Source organism: Pristiophorus japonicus, unplaced genomic scaffold, assembly GCF_044704955.1.
Source record: "Pristiophorus japonicus isolate sPriJap1 unplaced genomic scaffold, sPriJap1.hap1 HAP1_SCAFFOLD_276, whole genome shotgun sequence".
Classification (NCBI taxonomy): domain Eukaryota; kingdom Metazoa; phylum Chordata; class Chondrichthyes; family Pristiophoridae; genus Pristiophorus; species Pristiophorus japonicus.
Genome location: NW_027252516.1, coordinates 860875 through 881937, shown reverse-complemented (window position 1 = coordinate 881937; position 21063 = coordinate 860875). Strand labels below are relative to the sequence as shown.

The 21063-nt window shown below is 42.0% G+C and overlaps 1 protein-coding gene across 1 annotated transcript; it reads right to left on the bottom strand.

Annotated features, from left to right (window-relative positions):
• Window positions 1-474: 474 nt before the first annotated feature.
• On the bottom strand, window positions 475-5039 carry LOC139247628 (probable G-protein coupled receptor 139). The gene is made up of 2 exons (XM_070871691.1): window positions 4970-5039; window positions 475-1379 (listed from the first exon to the last, which is right to left on the bottom strand). Exons 1-2 carry the CDS (start codon window positions 5037-5039, stop codon window positions 475-477), a joined length of 975 nt encoding a protein of 324 aa, XP_070727792.1.
• Between the last annotated feature and the right edge of the window lie 16024 nt (window positions 5040-21063).

Below are 21063 nucleotides of genomic sequence, written 5' to 3'. Positions count from 1 at the left end.
CCATTGCTCGGCACAGTAATCCAAGTATGGTCTAAACACGTTTCGTGCATTTCAAGACAACTGCTCTGTTTTCCATTCTATCACCCTTAGAAATGAACCCCAGTGTTTAGTTTGTTTTATGTGGCTTTGATAATTAAGCAATTTGTGAATCTTGTTATAGCTGATAAAGCATCTTTTGACGAGTCATAGAAAGCACCATCTTATCACTTAGTCTAAAACATCAGCTTGCATTTATACAAAATCTCTTTGAATCTCGAACGGAAAGAAAGCTGCTTCAGCGGGAATCGATAATGTTCAGCCGGGGAAAGCAGCAGGCAACACACATACGGCGCAACATGGGTGAAATGTTTTCTGATACATGATCATTATCACAAAAACAAACTATTTTCATCCGAACAGAAAGAAGGCCATTCTCAACTGGAAAACAGATTACAATTTAGCTCTAGTTTAGATAGGATACTTTGTTTCCATTCTTTATTTTTTAACCAGTATCAGAATCAATGTACAAGGAGATTTCACCACCTTTTTCAGCTCGTCCCTGAATTTAGTTTGAGTAACTGCATAGATACACGTGTTTGTACATGAACTCAAATATATGAGCATATATCCGGTTTCTGTGGCGATGTAGGCAGGAGCTGTATAATCACCACGGTAATGCGCGGTATTTGTCAATCCGGTCGTTAAAAAACTAACCATAGCTGTTAGCCACAACACCATCAAACTGCCCGATACACTGAACAATAAAATAATAGATTTTCTGCGGTTCTCCATCTCGGGATCACTCTGATTCTCACTACTGTGACCCCGGAGTCTACTGCGGGCTCTACTGGCCACTAAAATACGTCTGACTGTCAAACAATTAAACAGCAATATCAGTGCAAACGGAATCCATGGCGCTAATGCACTTTGCAGCCATGAGAATCCGACGCCTGCAGGCGAAGTAAAGAAGTCAATTCTGGGGAGACATCCCCAATGAATATTGTGAATTATTCGTTCAAATTTATATGCAAACAAAAATGGAAGGCTCTGAAAATAGATCAGGACAGAGGCCGTTGTTATAACCGCGGCTGCCTTTCTCACTGTGCAATACTTCGTTTTAAACTTTTGACAACATATAGATACAAATCGGTCAACTGTGAACAAGACTGTATACCACACCGACAGATTCAGGCTGGTAGAATTGATGTAAATAATAAATTTACAAACGGCGGTGTAGGAAAGGAAGGAATGTGGAAAGTGATATGCACAAATGTGATGCATTATTACATTGAAGATCATGACCAGTAGATCTGCTGTTGCCATGGCCCCCATGTAGACAGAGACAGATTTGGAAAGGCCGCAGTTTCCTCGGATGAGGATCACGATTGTCAGTAGGTTCGCTATAAGAGAGCGGGAAAAGAGGTCATAAGAACATAGAAAATAGGAGATAGGAACAGGAGTCGGCCGTACGGCCCCTCGAGCCTGCTCTGCAATTCAATAAGATTATGGGTGATCCGATCATGGACTCAGCTCCACTTCCCCTCTCGCTCCCCATAACCCATTAGCCCTTATGGTTTAAGAAACTGTATAATTCTCTCTCAAATTTATTCAAAATTCCAGCTTCTACAGCTATCTGAGGAAGCGAATTCCGCAGATTTAGAACCAGCAGAGAAAAGACATTTCTCCGCATCTCTGTTTTAAATGGGCGACCCCTTATTCTAAGATTGTGCCCTCTACTTCTAGCCTCTCCCATCAGTGGAAACGTCCTTCTGCATCCACCTTTTCAAGCCCCCTCATAATCTTATACGTTTCGATTAGGTCACCTCTAATTCTTATGAATTCCAATGAGTAGAGACCCAACATACTCAACCTTTCTCCTAAGTCAAACCCCCTCATCCCCGGAAACAACCTAATGAACCTTCTCCGAACTGCATCGAAAGAAGTATATCCGTTCGGAAATATGGAAACCAAAACTGCACGCAGTATTCCAGGTGTGGCCTCACTAGTACCTTATATAGCTGTAGCAAGACTTCCCTGCTTTTATACTCCATCCTCTTTGCAATAAAGGCCAATATACCATTTGTCTTCCTGATCACTTGCTCTTCCTGCATACTACCCTTTTGTGTTTCGTGCACAAGTACTCCTTGGTCCCGCTGTACTGCAGCACTTTGCAAACTTTCTCCATTTAAAAAATAACTTGCTCTTTGATTTGTTCGGCCAAAGTGCATGGCCTCACAATTTCCAACATTATATTCCATCTGCCAAATTTTTGCCTACTCACTTAGCCTATCTATGTCCTTTTGCAGGTTTTTGCGTCCTCCTTACACATTGCTTTTCCTCCCATCTTCGTATTGTCAGCAAACCTGTCTAGGTTACGCTCGGTTCCTTCCTCCAAGTTGTTAATATAGAAGGTAAATAGGCAGTAACAGGGAACTCAGCTAAATCTTGCACTTATTCTAGAGAGATGCTAAGATATATTCCTATTACATTTTTATAAAGTTGAGTGCTGGTGACATTTTGTGAAAAGTATTACATCATTCTTCCACTCAATACCAAGGGTCTGAGAACCCACAGTCCATCAAACTTCATTTAGACATTCTCCTCTACATTCTGGAGACCAGACGCAGTTTGGGTGACCGCTATTCGGAACACCTCTGATCATTCCACAAGGTTGACCCCGAGATTCCAGTCGCCTGTCACTTTAATTATCCGTTCCACTCGCACTCTGACTTCTCCGTCCTCCGACTCCTATATTGTTCCAATGAAGCTCAAGGCAAGCTCGAGGAAAAGCACCTCATCTTTCATTCAGGCACTTTGCAGCCTTGTGGACATAACTTCGATTTCAACAATTTCAGACCATTATCTCTCCACACACTTTGCTCCCTTTCCTCGCTTTTTTTTTAGAAAGCCTTTCCCCATCCTTTATTTTTATTTCGTTTTACTTTTTCCATGGTAGATGACAATAATTCCGCCATTCACACCATATCGAGACTCAACTTTTGTTTCCTATCTTTTGCATTTACAATCTCAATTCAGCCCATCATCCTCTTTGTCACTCAAATCACTTCTGTTTTCCTCCCTATCATATAACCTTCCATTTTGTTATTTGCACATACCCCTTGCTCTCATTTTCAGGGCGCCAGCAATTACATATGAATCTCTTTCATTTCGAACTATTGCATGTTCTGATCAAGGTTTATCGAACTGAAAACTTAAACCCCTTTTCTCTCTCCACAGATGCTGCCTGACCTGCTGAGAGTTCCAGCATTCTCTGTTTTTACTTCAGTCAGCTGTTGCCGGGGCTGTGGCCGAGGCTCACTTGTAATCAATCGGGGAAATTGTAATGGAGAATGACCTACCACCGCCAACACCCAGGCACAGATGGATCAACGGCTGGGGTGTGGTCGGAGGCCAAATTTGAATATGGGCGACATTGGATCAGCCTTCCGTCAAAGATCTCTCCCGATTGTTATTCCAGTCGCTATTGGCCCTGACACCAGTTTGACGCTTTATGCACATGCTAACTTTGCGGTCCAGGCCAAGTGGCAGTACATAAGAAAATAGAAAAATAGAAAAATGGAAACATGGAGATTAGATGCAGAAGCAAGCCATTCGGCCATTCGTGCCTGCAACGCCATTCAATAAGATCATGGCTGATCATTCAACCTCAGTACCCGTTTCCTGCTTTCTCTCCATACCCCTTGATCCCGTCGGCTGTAAGGGCCATTTCGACCACCCTTTTGAAAATATCTAACGAACTGGCCTCAACTCATTTCTAAGGTGGAGAATTCCACAGGTTAACCATTCTCTGAGTGAAGAAGTTTCTTCTCCTCTCGGTCCTAAATGTCTTACCCTATATTCTTAGATTGTGACCCTTGGTTCAGGAACTTCCCAGCATTGGGAACATTCTTCTTGCCTCTAACATGTCCAATCCTGTCAGAATGTTATATGTTTCGATGAGAACCCCTCTCATTCTTCAAGAATCCAGTGGATACAAGCTCAGTTGATCAAGTCTCTACTCATATATTGGTCGTGCCATCCCGGAAAATAATCTGGTGAACTTTCGCTGTACTCTCCCAATAGCAAGAACTTCCTTCCTCGCAGGGATGGTGCAGTTACATGTAAAAGCCCCAAAAAGCCGATCCTTGGATGGTTCTGCAACTTAGTCATATTCGAGAGACAATAAAGAAGTGGATTGCCTTACATACATCGAAACATATATTTGAATGCAGTGTGGAGAGCTTAAATCAACCCACCATGTGGCTGGTATCGTGTGATGCACGGAGCTAGTTTTATAAGGTACTACCACAGGGAGTAATCGATAGGATTTTACATTGAATTTCATCAGTTTAATTGGCGAAGTGGATCCCGGGAGTGGCATCGGGTGTCAGCTGTCTTAAATATAATTTCCAAAAAATTACTAGTAATATATCACTTCAAATAAAACATCTAGCTGAGATAAACATAAAATGTTGGTCACAACTCAACCCTTTTCATGTTTCTAATTGCCCAGACATAGCTTTTAATTCTCAGAGCAGGAGCTCGTGGAGCTACGAAGGTTGTTGGCAGCCGAGGGAAGACTAGCAGCTCGCTGAGTGGCAATTATTGCTGAAAATATATTTCACAGTCACTTGCTGCATGGTGCTGGTTGCAGAACAAGGGATTATCAGCTTAATGCAGAAAGGCAACAAAGGCACATATTGCATGATTATATGTCTACTAAGCTGTAGCGATCTATGTACTGTTACAGTGGCCGCGGCATCAGCCTCGCCCTCCCTCAGTGTACGGAGCAAGGTTGAGCTCCCGGCACCAACACGCCAGCAGCAAGAACAGCAACTCAGTGGCCGCGCGGACGGGGAGAATTCCATCTGATATTCACCGACTTCTCCCAGTGGATCAATGACTGCAATGAAGAAATTCTCGGAATCTGTTATATTCATTAACAGTGAAGTTGTCAAAAGCTATGAGGCAACAGGGCATATTGACTTACCGGGAACACCGAATGTTGCGAGGAAAGGATAGTAAATGTCCCTAAACTTCAGAATTGTTGGTCGTACCATTTTTGGAAGAATATATGACTGCTGTCCGGCTTCACGATTCTGACTGTAGTTCCTCTGAGATCCGTTAACGCTCGCCCTTTATAGGACAATCGCTGCCCCTGTGAGAAAACCAGTTTGTACAATAATTGCCATTAGATCCAGTCACTTAACAAACAAAACTAGATTTTCCACTCCATCGCAGCTGGATGCTAATCGGGAAATCGTACAACTCCGTAAGTGAAACTCCGTCCATTAAATCAATGAAAGGAAAATGAATCCAGAGGGAACTTCCCCTCAAGGGATGATCCCTCCCGGATTCAGCATTAGGTTCTTGCGGCCCCATATTACTTCAGTGAAAGTTGTACATAATTAACATTGTGAGCATGAGTGGGCTTGAACATTGCTGGTGTGTGTCTATACTAACATTAATGGAGATGAAACTATTCTAAAATTACTGGTTGTGATTCTAATATGACTGATGGCGACCGTACTGTAACATCACTGGTAGGTGTAGCTACCCTAACATTGCTTGTTGTGACCTTACTCTAACATTACTGGTGGTGACTCATCTGTAAAATTAATGAGAGTGACCCTGCGCTAACATCACGGGTATTGAACCTAATACAACATTACTGGTGATAAAACTAGTCTAACATTACTGGTGTTAACCCTACTCTGACATTACTCGTGATGATTATAAGCTAACATTACTAGTGGTGTCCCTAATCTAACATTAATGGTGATGATTCTTCATTTCCATTACTGGCGGAGATTTACTTTAACTTTAATGGTGTAGATTCTACACTGACAGGAAAGTTATTGCTCCTAATCTAACATTAGTGATATTTACGCTAGTCTAGCATTGTTCATGTTGACACAACTACAACATTATTGATGCTGACTCTACTCTGACATTACTGGTGTTGAATCTACTCCAACATTAGAGGTAGTGAACCAAGTATTACATTCATGGTGGTGACCCGACTCTAGCATTATTGGTGTTGCCCCTACGCTATCTTCATCATAGGCGGTACACCGAATGTGCATGACTTTCTTTCACGAGAGTTCACAGATGTTTCAGTGAAGGACACGATGTTCCCGTCCTCAACTCCAGTTGACGGGGTGGAAGATACATGTGCGTGGATTTTTTAACGTGTGGTGACCGTTGCACAACAGCCACCACGCGGGCATGACAGAGCTAGGCCTTTATCCAATAGCAAGGGTTTAACCAGGGCGACTGGAGACCTAATCTGCTGCACGGACCCAGTGCTTACACAAAGAAGCATAGAAACATAGCAAGTAAGTGCAGGAGTTAGCCATACATCCTTCGAGCCTGCACCATCCTTCAATATGATCATGGCTGATCATGCAACTTCAGTACCATATTCATGCTATCTCTCCGTACCCCTTGATCCTTTAGCCGTAAGGGCCACATCTAACTCCCATTTGCATATATCTAACGAACTGGCCTCAACAACTTTCTGTCGTAGAAAATTCCACAGCTTCACAATTCTCTGATTGGAGAAGTTTCTCCTCATCTCGTTTCAAAATGGCTTACCACTTATGCTTCCACTGTGACCCCTGGTTCTGGACTTCCCCAACATTAGCAACATACATCCTGTATCGAACCTGTCCAATCCCGTCTGCATTTTATATGTTTCTATGAGATTGCCTCTCATTCTTCTAAATTCCAGCGAATATAATCCCAGTCGATCCAATCTTTCTTTATATGTCAGACCTGCCATCCCAGGAATCAGTCTGGTGAACCTGCGCTGCACTGTCGCAATAGCAATAATGTCCTTCCTCATAACTACACATCATATTCAAAGTATTTCTCACCAAGGCCCTGTTCAACTGCGGTAAAACCTCCTTGCACCTATACTAAAATCCCCTCGCTGTGAAGGCCAACAAGCTATTTGCTTTCTTTACTTACTGTTGTACCTGCATGCCTACCTTCAATGACTATGTACGATGACACCCACCTCCAATTTTAATAATCTGCCTTCCTGTTTTTGCCTACAAAAAAGTGGATACCCTCACACTGCTCCACATTATACTGCAACTGCAATGCATTCGCCCATTCACTTAACCTGTGCAATTCCCCTGCAGCCTCCTAACTTCCTCCTCGCAGCTCGCACTGAAACCCAGCTTAGTGTCATCTGCAAACGAGGAGATATTTCATTCAATTCCTTCGTCTAAATCATATTGCATTATGGCCAGGCCTGTGCTGTACCTGGGCCCTCGGATCCTCTGGGCTCCGTAAGCTCATTGGCTGCACCTTGGCCTACGTTGTTCGTACTCTAACATTTCTGGTGGTGACTCTGTTCCAAAGTTAAAGGTGATGACTGTGCTCTAACATTGCTGGTGATAATCCAAATATAACAATATTGACACTTGTATAACAGTAGTAGTGATGTGACTAATGCAACATTACTGGAGGTGACCCTACTCTAACATTAATGAGTATGATTCTACCTTAACATTACTGCTGATGACACTATTCCAAATTTAATGTTGGTGTCCCTACACTAACACGATTGGTGGTGACCCTGTTCCATCATACTGGCTGTGGTGCTTTTCTAACATTCCTGGTGGTTTTCCTACTCTAAAGTACTGCGGGTTAATCTAAACAAACATTACTGATTTTGTCACTACTCGAACATTAATGGTGGTGATCCAACACCAACATGACAGGTGTTGATACTAATTTAACATAATTAGTAGTAACATTTCTCTAACATTACTGATGGTAACTCAACTCTATCATTTTGTTGTTAATGTTAGTGGTGTTGATCTTACTCTAACATGTCAGGTGGTCACATAGAAACATAGACATTTACAGCGCAGAAGCTGGCCATTTCCGCCCATTGTGTCCTCGATGGCCGATAAACAACTGCACGGCACTTGATTAGAAGCCCTAAAGGCTATATATACACCTATGATTAATGATGGAAGGCAAAAAGCACCAAGCCGACCAAGGCCGCCTCACCAACTGCGACACTCCTGATACTGAAATGTCTACACTCCATCCCAACCGGAACATTCTGATCTCCTGGGAGAGGCAAAAAACAGGTAAAAACCTCGGCCAATTTGGGGAGAGAAGATCTCGGAAAATTCCACTCCGACCCATCCAGACGATCAAAACTATTCGAGGAGATCACCCTGGCCGTATTCTATTACCTGCAGCACCTACCATTATATCTGCGCCGACCAACAAAAGGTCATCTGGTCTAATCCTAATACCAAAAGTAGGTCCATAATCCTGAAGGTTAGGGTACTTTTAAGTGACCATCCAACCATCTCTTAAAAGTGGTGGGGGTCTATTCATCCACCATTCATCAAGCAGCGAATTCCAGATCCTCACAACCTTCTGCCTAAAGAAACATTGGAACATAGAAACATAGAAAATAGGTGCAGGAGTCGGCCATTCGGCCCTTCGAGCCTGCATCACCATTCAATGAGCTCATGGCTGAAAAAGCAACTTCAGTCCCCCATTCCTGCTTTCTCGCCATACCACTTTCTCCCCCTAGTAGTAAGGACGACATCAAACTCCTTTTTGAATATATTTAACGAATTGTCCTCAACAACCTTCTGTGGAAGAGAATTCCACAGGTTCCCCACTCTCTTGCGTGAAGAAGTTTCTCCTCATCTCGGACCTTTATGGCTTACCCCTTATCCTTAGGCTGTGACCACTACTTCTGGACTTCCCCAACATTGGGAACATTCTTCCTGCATCTAATCTGTCTAAATCCGTCAGAATTTTAAAGTTTCTATGAGATCCCTTCTCATTCTTCTGAACTCCAGTGAGTACAAGCCCAGTTGATCCAATCTTTGCTGATATCCTCTGCTCTTCTTCAAAATAATGTCCAGCTCCCGCTCAGAGACGAGACAAGACATCGGTTTAACGTCTTCCGAAAGAGAACACCTCAAACTGTGCAGAAATATGTCACCACTGCACTGGGGTGACAGCCTAGATTTTTTGTGCCCAACTACATGGAATGGGAATTGAAACCACAAGCGTCTGACCCACAGGCGTGTGTCACCCCACTGATCATTAGCTGAAACTGATTTAATCAGATTATCTTTCCAGTGGATCGTTGCGAATGACTCACATTCTGAAATTTGCGCAATTTCTAACCATGTTGAATCTTGCTCAGCTCAAAGCGTGAGCAAGGTAAACGGTAGTTGGATCAGTGAAATAAGGCACCGATCCAAAAACCTGTGTGGTTGAAGAATATATCACTGCAATTTCCCATTCCTGTTCGACGCAATCCTCCTACTTCACCGCAGTGAGACCAGCCTCAGTATTGGCTTGAGTGAAACAATTTCATAGCCAGTCAGTGTGTTTAGCAACTGTGTACCTGGAAGAAGTACACAAGTGTGCTTTCTCTCTTACTTCGGATGTAAAACGTGCCTTAGCGGATTTTCTGCAGAATATCAACTCTTGAGTAGAATAGCTTAGTTAACAACCATATTTAATATTTCGAAGTAAGCCAGAAACAGTTGGCTTGCCTCATATTCCACACACTGCACCAAACATACATCTAGGTAACATTAGCACTGGGTGACGGTGGAAATTACAGGATATCGATTACCCGCCCTTCATAGCGAACGGTTTTCATTGGTCAACGTGTGGGTGAATCTGGATGCCAATTCAATATAGTCAACTTAACAATAAAACACAAAAATTAAATAATCCCATCAACTGAAGTGTGGATGCAACTAGCTGGTTCAGTCATGTCAATTAAAAAGTTCATAAAGATGTCCCACAAAGTCATTTAGCAGAAATACTATTTTAAAAAGAAACAAACATTTGACAGAAATTCAAGTTTGCACCTTCAAGAGAGGAGTGGACTTTCAGGTTAAGGGCTGAGGAACGTTCCATCGGCAGCAATAATTTCATATCAGCAAATATAGTCACGTGATGCAAATGCACGCTCACATTTCATGTAAATGAAATACATCTGTTACTTGGTCTGTTTCTACCCTGACCTTCTATGCTGAAGGCACTGACTCCTGCTGTTCAAATCACTGCAATCTGCCGTACAGTACCCCGGGTCAAGCAAGCAAGAGGACAGAGGGTAACATTACAATCGGACCCAGTCCTTCCAAACCCGCTGGCCATTGCAGACACGCTTTCCAACAGCAATCATTGGATTACAATCATGATTGTGCGCCCTACCCGTTCCACCCCATGCCTGGCCCTGGAGCACCAATGAGACGTTTGCCGCCCCAATGCTACAGTTCAGCACAGAGCGAGAATAAATTATTCGCTGCCAACCAGACTCTTCTAACTCTATCACAAAACTTTGATGAAAACACTATACTTTTAGTGCACCCCGACCGACAATACTTTCATAATTTTAAACAAATAGGTTTGTACATATGCGGCGTTTAATTATTACACTCATTAATGTCACGATGATTAAACATAGACCAGCTGAGTAACATTTTGGAATAATGAACTATACAACGACAGAGCCAAAATGTCTAAACTATATTGATCACAGGAGGATTGCAACCACTAGCAAATCATGTAAGGCATATCGAAACATAGCCATGGAAATAGTGAATGCTTTGGTTGTCATCTTCCAAAATTCTATAGATTATGGAAAATTTCCTGCAGATTGTATGGTGGCACAGGTAAACCCACTATTTAAAAAAGAAGGGAGAGAGAATACAGGGAACCAGAAATGGGTTCGCCTAACATTAGTAGTACGGAAAATGGTAGAGTCTATTATAAAATATATGACAATGGGACACTTAGAAAATATTAACGGATGTAGACAAATTTAACATGGATTTATGAAAGGAAAATCGAGTTTGACAAACCTACTGGAGTTTAGGAGGATGTAACTGATCGACTAGATGAGGAGAACCAATTGCTGTAATGTATGTGGATTTTCAAAAGGTCTTTGGTAAAGTCCGATATAAGAGGGTATTCTGCAATATTAATGAACATCGGATTAGGGGTAACAATCTGCTAAGGATTGAAAATTGGTCAACTTGCAGGAAATAGGGAGTAGGAATAAATGGGTCTTTTTCATGGTGGCTGGCAGAGACTTGTTGTGGTACCAAAGGGATCGGTGCTTGGGCCCAAGCTATTCACAATGTATATAAATGATTTGGACCAGGGAACTAAAAGTAATATTGCCATCTTTACTGCCGACACAGAGCTTGGTGAGATTTTCCAAACCTCTTAGGCTACACGTTAGATCCCAATGGACTGGTAGACTCCTCATGTTGTACCTTGTTTAAAAACGGGAGAAAGGGATAAACTGAGTATTTAGAGTCCAGAAATCCTCACGTCAGTGGGGGGAATTTCATTTGAAAGAAACCTGAGGGAGAGGATAAATCTTCATTTGTAAAGGCATGGAATAATCAAGTAAAGTCAGCACGCATTTGTTCAGCGAAGGTCGTGTCTCAATAAGTTGATCGAACTTTTTCAGTTGGTAATCAGGAGGGTCGATGAGTGCAGTGCGAATGATGTACTTCATTGGATATTAGCAATGCTTTTGAGAAGCTCCCACATAACAGATTGATCACGACAGGACAGCCTGGCATCCAAGGAAAACTGGCAAGTTGGATCCAAAATTGTCTCAGAGGCAGAAAGTAAATAGTAATATTGATGGGTATATATGTGACTGGAAGACTCTATCCAGTGGCTCCCACTGTAATGGGTCCATTCATTTTGTGCTATATATCAATGACCTGGATTTGAATGTTACGAATACGATTAAGAAGTTTTCAGATTACACTATAATAAGCTGTATGGTTGATAATGAAGAAGAAAGCTGTGGACCTCAGGAATATATCAATGTTTTGGTTAGGAGGGCAGAACAGTGGGAAGTGGAATTCAATTTGAACATGTGTGTGGTAATGAATTTTGCAAAGGTCTAACAAGGCAAGGGAATACAAGCTAAATGCTTCGACACTGAAAAGTGTAGAGAAAATACGTGACCATGGGGTACAGGTCCACAGATCACTGAATGAAGCAGGCCAGGTTGATAAGGAGGTTCAGAAGGCTTATGGAATATTTGCCTTTTGTAGTCGAGGCATGGAATACAAATCATGGCGTTTATGCTGGAACGGTATAGAACAGTGGTAAGGCCGCAGCAAGATTAAATAAAGGAGAATACAAAGGTATGAGGGTAGAGTTGGCTAAATTTCACTGGGAATATAGATTAAGTTGTAATACTGTTGATGAACAGTGGCGTTCATTTAAGGAGATATTTCACAACTCTGAAGAAAAACATATTCCAGTGAGGAGGAGAGGGTGTAAAAGAAAAGTTAGCTCTCCATGACTAATGAAAGAAATAAAGGACGATATCCAATCCATGGCCATACAAACTGGCCAAAAGTAATGGGAGGACAGGAACATGGAAACATAGGAAATTGGTGCACGAGTAGGCCATTCGGCCCTTCGAGCCTGCACCACCATTCTATATGATCATGGCTGATCATGCAACCTCCGTACACCACTCATGCCTTCTCTCCATACCCCCGGATCCATTTAGCCACAAGGGACACATCTAACACTCTTTTGATATATCCAACAAACTAGACTCAACAACTTTATGTGGTAGAGAATTCCATAGGTTCACAATTCTCTGGGTAAAACCGTTTCTCCCCAACTCGGTCCTAGATGGATTACCCCTTATCATTAGATTGTGTCCCCTGGCTGCTTGTTAGTATCTCTTGTCCATTTCCAGCTGTTTCCCGATTCTGATTGTCACTCTAGGCCTGTTCAATCAGACTCTGGGGAAGCAATGAGACATATTTTATAGCAAGGGTCTCGTTATTGTGATGCAGCAAATACAATGTCAATACTGGAAGAACAATATCGAAAAGCAGTGGGACCCCGACGTGAATTAAACACACAGCTGTCTGATCTGGTATCAGAAGCGGTAACATTGCGCCACGAATTTGCGGATGTTTTGTAAAATGTAATCATTGAGGAAATTTTATCACCTACCCGCCTTTACACACTGTATTTTAGGAGACTGCTTTAAAATGACATGGTCACCAGGATTGCTTTTCTTCAATTATATTGCATAATCTCACCAAGCTGAATCGGTAGAGCTTGAGATTCTTAATCGCTGTGTCGTGGGTTGGAACTATTTTCGTTAAACGTTTAAATTTGTGTGTGGAGGCAGAAGACGTGGGTATGATTCTTAATGGATACTTTGGACTTTTTTCATAAAAGAGAGGGTCGAAGCAGACTTTCCATTTAGGGAGGAGATCTGTGAAATATTAGACGAGATAAACATCGTGAATGAGCAAGTAATAAGGGATTCAGCAGCTTTGAATGCGCAGACATCTTCAAACAAGGATGAAGTGTACCCAGGCTATTAAGGGAAAGGAAAGAGGTATAGCAGAGGCTCTGACCATCATTTTCCAATCCACACTGGCATATTAAATGAGGGATATGCTTGCATTGGAGGCATGTCAGAGAATGTTCACGGTGTTGGCTGATGCAAAAAGTTTGAGCAGATTGTTCCTCGACTTATTGGAATTTAGAAGAATGAGAGGTGATATTTTTGAAACTTATAAGATACTGAGGGTTTTTGACAGGGTAGATGCAGATACGATCTTTCCGCTCGTTGGGGAATCTATAACTAGAGGGCATAGTTTCAGAATAAGGAAACACGCATTCAATAGGGAAATGAGGTGGAATTTCCCCTCAGTGGGTCATGAATCTTTGGAATTATTTACCACAGAGGCTGGGTCATTGAATATAATTAAGGTGGAGATGGACAGAACTTCGAACAATAACGGACGGAAGCATTATGGGGAACCTGCAGGGAAGTGGAGTAGCAGTCAAGATAACATCAGACATAATTTTTTTGGATGACGGATCAGGCTCCAGGGGCCAATTGGCCGACTTCTGCTCCTATTTCTTACGTTCTTATAATATATTATCTGTCAAACCATTGTCTATTGCACACACTATATTGAGGAATCTGATTCAGCATGTTGATTGTAACATGAACATGCCAGTGCGCAAACACTGGGACAGACTGTAGAGTAAAGTTCTGGTTATTGTGAAACACATAATAACTTACCAATTCCGGAAGAAAAATATCAAAAAGGAATGCGATCCAGACGAGACCATGTAGCATTCTGATCTGTAATCAGGCGCGCTAGCATTGCGCCATGAGGTCGCGGATGTGTGCATATATAAAGGTTCCTCAAACACAGTTTGATTTATCCTGCATCCAGCAGTGAAAGGGCTTTAAAATACGCACCATCTCCCACCGACGGTCAGAAAGCTTCAGAGACAGCACTCACCTGTCAGTCACCATCACACGCGCACTTTCATCACCTGCTGCCAGCGGACTGCAGCAAATCCAGTTACTCACCTTTACGAGTTGTTTCGGCGTTTGAAATGCGATTTAGATCTGCTGATATTAGCCGATAGTGTTGTTTTTCAGAATAAAATAAATGCTACCATGGATTCTGAGAGCGAGTCGAAAGTTCAATAACTTTACTTTAATAATTTGTAAAACTTAATCATTGAGGAAGTTTTATCACCGATCTGAATTTACACACTCTGTATTGCAGGGGACTCGTTTTAAAGGTTCATTTATCATGTGACAATGCAGCCTCGACTGCTTTTGTTCAACATAATTGCACGCAAGTTTTTTTTTCAAAAATATTCTTTCTGCCCGAGCTCGAACCACGGTCCTTTTGCATATAAGGCGAACGTGATAACCGTGAACGTGATATTACAGAAACCTCTGCTTTGCTCAGCGCCTGGAGAGAATTGTTACACGGAAAGTTGAAATACTGAATCCCCTTTCTGAGAAAATTTTATTTCACAACATTGTCTCTGACCGAAACGGCACAGAACAAAAATGTTTCTTTAAAATCATTAAACTCCAAATTTCCATGTCTGCAATTTTCTGTACATGGCTTCTCTCTCCACAGATGTTGCCTGGCGTGTTGAGTGTTCCCAGCATTTTCTACATTTTACTAACAAAATACCTGAGGGCGACGGGGGGAAGGATTTATTTCTCATTTTGCTTCATTAATTCTTAAACGGCAGGTCTAAAATTTCTGTCATGGAGAGTTTGGGAAGGGCAGCATTTACCCGATGATTTATAGGATAAATAGGGAGAGATCTAAATGCTCGTTTGCCACCTGAACATTTCTGATGTTGTGCGAATGGCTGATATAGCGGCGTCTCATGTTTTAACATCTTTCTAAGATTTCAACAACAAAAACAACTTGTAGTTATCTAGCGCCTTTAACGTAGCAAAGCGTCCCAAGGCAGTTCACAGGAATCTTCAAGATAAGAATGAGTTTGCAATGTAAATATCCGCTGAGGTTGATGAAAAGTGTGAGCTGGAAATCACAATCATAATAAATGTTTTTATAATCTACGTGTATGGGCAATGATATTTGAAATCATCTTACACTACTGATTAAATCTGGTATAGTTTTCCGGATGAGGAATCGAGATAGTGTGGATAGGAAGTTGATATTTCACCTATCAAAGAGGTCAACTGATTCAAAATATTTGGTAGAAGGATTAGAGAGGGGCTAATGAGAACATTCTTCACCCAGCCTCTGGGGGGTGGCTGAAATTACTGCTTGAAAGTGTGGCCGAGGCAGAAACCCTCTTCACATTTAAAAGGTGCAAGGTTATGCACATGCGGTGCACTAACCGACAGGAGTCGGGAGCAAGAGCTGCCTAGTAGTATTAGGCTGGATGACTCTTTTCGGTCGCGAATCACATGCTGGTCCGAATGGCCTCCTTCTGTGCAGTAACTTTCTATGACAAGGATTTAAAGCGGTTTTCTATCAGAAAATTGCTTGAATCCCTGTGGTTATTGAAATGACTTTCGATGCTTGCTTTCCTTACACTTGGAATTTGGAGAAAGTAGTTTGTTGTATTTATTTAGAGGTAAACCCATGGGGTGGAGCCAATAGGCGCCTGGCAGAAATCAATAAATCAATTACAAGGAAATGCAAATTTATCAGGCTAGCTCAGTCAGTGTAGCATTAATTTCAGCATCGTGGATTCGAGCCCCACGTTGGGTGAATTGTTTTCGTTAATATGTTGAATCTGTGCGTGGAGGTGGTAGATTTCGGGATGATTCTTCATCAATACTTCGCCTGTATTCACAAAAGAGAGGAACGATGCAGACTTTGTAATAATGGTGTAGGAGTGTGAAATAATGGACACGGAAAACGTTACGAAACAGCAAGTATTAAGGGAATTACCAGATTAAAGTGGATAAATAAACAGACCCGAATGAAATTCATCCCAGGCTGTTACGAGAAGGAAATGATGAAAGAGCAGAGGCTGTGATCATCATTTCCCAACCCTCTCTGGCTACAAGCGTGGTGCCAGTGGACTGTAGGACTGCTAATGTTGTTCCTGTGTTTAAAAAACGAGGAAAGTATAGACCGAATAATTACAGGCCAGTCTGCCTCACGTCAGTGATGCATTTCTGACATGAAAGTGCTTTAACTTCCTCACCCACTCCAACTGATGGACATTATTTGAACAATTAAAGAAATGCTAACGAAAGGAGAATCTATAATTGAATAATTTGTTCTGTGCTCTGCAATTTAACTGGTAAACCATAAATCACTTTACCAATTGTGGTTTAGGTGTCTTTTTCAAAATGTTCATTGTTGGTAACATCTGCATGAGACTGGGGAAAGTGTGAGGCACACTTTAGAGCAAGGGTCTGGTTATCGTGAAGCAGCAGAGAAAATATAAATTCTGAAAGTATCAGGTCGAAAAGGGATGTAACCCCGACACTCAGAAAAAACATTAAATGCTGAATCCCTTTCTGCAAATGAATCCTTTCACAAACATTTCTCTGACCGAAAATGCACAAAACAAAAATGTTCGTTGCAAATTCATTTAACTCTCGAATTTCCGCGTCCCTCGAATTTTCAGAACAAGATGCCTCTCCTTGTGCCGACTCAATCCATCTCCCTTTGCATTGTTCTGCTTCCATCCACACTATTATATGTGTCACTAACCTATATTATCACAGAATAATGGAATTGTTACCGCAAGTAAAAAGGAAATTCCGCTCGTCGACCCCATGCCAACTATCAGATAGTTACCTTGCCCCGTCATTTACCAACAGTAGTACAATTGCTTTTCCTTCAGATTCTTATTCATCTCCCTTTTTACAGATCGCATTGATGCTACATCCACAGCCCTTTCAAGCAGTGCATTCCAGTTTATAACCACTCGCTGCGAAATGGTCACCTCATGAGCAAAGTCTGGGAAAATAACGGGACATCTAAATTAGAATAGTGCAATCAAGCAGTCGCAACATGGATTCATGAAGGTGAAATCATGTTTAACTAATTTACTGGAATTCTTTGAGCATATAACGAGCATGGTGGATAGAGATGTACCAATGGATGTGGTGTATTTAGATTTCCAAAAGGCATTCGATAAGGTGCCACACAAAAGGTTACTGCAGAAGATAAAGGTACGCGGAGTCGGAACAAATGTAATAGAATGGATCGAGAATTGGCTGGCTAAAAGAAAGCAGAGAGTCAGGATAATTGTGTCCTTTTCGGGTTGGAAATCGTTGGTAAGTGCTGTGCCGCAGGGATCAGTGCTGGGACAACAACTATTTACAATATACATCGATGACCTGGAAGAGGGGACAAAGTGTAGTGTAACATAATTTGCAGATAACACAAAGATTAGTGGGAAAGCGGGTTGTGTAGAGGACCCAGACAGGCTGCAACGAGAATTAGATAGGTAAATCGAATGGGCTAATGTTTGGCAGATGGAATACTATGTCTGAAAATGTGAGGTCATCCACCTTGGGAAAAAAAACAATAAAAGGGAATATTATTTGAATGGGGAGAAATTACAACATGCTGCGGTGCAGAGAGACCTGGGGTCCTTGTGCATGAATCCCAAAAAGTTAGTTCGCAGATGCAGCATATAATCAGGAATGCGAATGGATGTTGGCCTTCATTGCGAGAAGGATGGAGTACAAAAGCAGGGAGGTCCTGCTGCAACTGTACAGGGTATTGATGAGGCCGCACCTCATGTTTGCAGTTTTCGTCCCCATAATTTAGTAAGGATATACTAGTTTTGGAGGGGGTACAGAGACGATTCACTGGGCTGATTCCGGAGATGAGGGCTTTACTTTATGAAGATAGATAGAGTAGACTGGGTCTTTTTACTCGTTGGAGTTCAGAAGGATGAGGGATGATCTTATAGAAACATTTAGAATAATGAAAGGGATAGACAAGATAAAGGCAGAGAGGTTGTTTGCACTGGTCGGGGAGACGAGAACTAGGGGGCAAAGCCTCAAAATACGGGGGAGCCAATTTAAAACCGAGTTAAGAAGGAATTTCTTCTCCCAGAGGATTGTGAATCTGTGGAATTCTCTTCCCAAGGAAGCTATTGAGGCTAGCTCATTGAATGTATTCAAAGCACAGATAGATAGAATTTTAACCAATAAGGGAATAAAGGGTTATGGGGAGCGGACGGGTAAGTGGACCTGACTCCACGGCCAGATCAGCTATGATCTTGTTGAATGGCGGAGCAGGCTCGAGGGGCTAGATGGCCGACTCCTATTCCTAATTCTTATGTTCTTATGTTCTTATGCAATAAGAAATCAATTCCTGCTAATCGGACAGCATTCCGAAATAAAGCACGGTGATGCTATTCTCGTAAAACAAGCTACTGAAGTATAGGTTAGCCTTGTAGGCTAAATCTCTGGTTATTTCCGAACGTTATTTCTACCGCAGCGTTTCTCTAGTTTCGTGATTGTTACGTTCGCCTACACGCGGGAGGGCCCTGGTTCAAAACCGTGCAGAAGCATTTTGCAAACTTGTTCGATTATATCTTAGAAAAAATGGTATAAGTCACATTAGTGGTTCAATATTAAGAAAGTGCAGTGTCTCAAAACCTTGTTACATTTGTTCATTTCTCTGTACAGTTCTCTACACACTCAGATGCTCCACTGTCTCCCTCAATCCTCCCATTTCCAGCCCTGATTGTACAGAATGCCCATCTCAAAGCTGTACAATCTTGTTCCTTTCAGGTGAGTAGTGGGCGAATATTAAATGATCCTGCAGTGCTGCCTCACCTCACAACAGTCTGGTTATTTGCTTAACGCAAACAAACCATTGACTAATATTTCCCAAGTATAGACTGAGTGGGGGCGGCACACACAGCAGATTGCAGCCCCACACACTTCAAACAGTCGCTGTAGAAATGCAGGTGCTCTTCTTTGAAAATATTCTGTGCAAATTCAAAATTCATGGGCTCATCTGACATTTGAATAAGGTAACTCGCAAATTTCAAATAAACAACCTCTCGACCAAGAAGCCGACTGCTTGATAATTTTTCAGATAAAGCATAACAATTATAAAAAAAAAAATTTGTGCAGCTATGGTTGATAGGAGGAGCAATTGAGACGGAACCAGTGACTTTCCCTTTTCGACCTATCTTCTGAAGTGCCGCACGGTCCCTCTCTGACATCCAGGCAGCGGTTGGCCACCCCAAGCGCAGCAGAATAGTTTCTGCATTTCTTCTGGGCGGAGACAATATTTTTCCCCGACTCTCTTCCTCGTGTCTATAACCCTCTGCTTTGATTTCTATATTTAGTCCCCCCTCTCAGTTTCTAGTGTTGAAAAGGGAACAAAATCTGCAATGGGGCTTTTCTGTAGAACAATTTATCTCACTCAAAGTTAGACGCACCACGGTTGTGACATGAAATCTCGACAGCCAGGCATTGACATTAAGGTTTGGATATAACTATATATATGTAAACATATCTACAAGTGTCACATCTGTTTCTTGGTGCTCGAATGGTTAAGTGCGGTGCACTAACCTGGTTTCGATTCTCGATCAATTCATCGCATCAAAATAATTGAGCTCTGTTAGCCGATTAATAATTGCTGTAATCACCATGAATAAACACTTTATTTTCTATTACAGGCGGAGATTACAGATTCTCTTGCTGCTCCTACCATTTTGCCAGACACCTGTTCTGGGGTCAATTTTACAATATGTAGTAGACGTTAGGAGCCTCTGCGGCCCCAGTGTGAGGATGTGGAAGTGAACACGATGGCTGGGGTAACGAGTGACATTTCAGTAAAGGGCAGCAGAGGAGAAGTATTGAGAACTTTCAGTGTGGGACCGAAGTTATTTAAGAGAGCCAACACATTCCCGATTCTCTTCTCTTCTCAGGCATTCCGCTGGATTCAAGGATACGTTGCTTTCACATCAAACATCATTCCCGATCTGCACAGAGGGAGCTCACTGGTTGGTTCCCCTCTGGTGTGGCTACTGTGTCTGTGATTTCCGTAGTGTAGTGGTTATCACGTTTGGGTAGGAACATTATGTTGAAACTTGCTGTGGATGAACATTCGGAGGCGAGATTAGAGTCCTGGCAAAAAGGCAGAGGCTGCTCGAACTGCTGTGCTTTCCAGCATCTGCTGATTATATTTGCCATTTATTATGCTGCGAAAAAGGATCCATTATTCCTTAATATTTTTAAATTCACTTAAATAATTGGTTAACTTTCTTTGAGAGAAACAGATTTTGCGTGTGAGGCCAACGTGATATCCGTTGCACTGCAGGCCATTAATGGGCGGGAGGCCACTAAATACAAAGGATGAGCTCACAAATAACAGGGGCAGTGGAGTCTGGTCAAAGTCAAACCCATTCTTTCTTATTCAGCAGAGGCATGGACGGGAGTCAGACAACAACATGTTTAATTAATGACACAAATACAGATAGCACTTACTTCTAAATCTTTTCACTGTAAAATGCTTTCACTTCATTTGAAATCGTATTGCGCTGAATCTGAAAGTGATCACCATGGCACTTTATCTTAACGACTAATTATACTGAACGTGCACGGTAGGAATAACCGGTCCTGTTCAATTTGACCAAATTGCCTCAGATTGCTGGTGTCATCAGCAATGAAGGTTTTGAACCATACTCCTAAAATACAGTGTGTAAAATGCGATGTGGTTTAGCAGTTAACATGCAAAGCATAGAAAAAAATGATTAAAGTACCGACTCTCCTTCAGT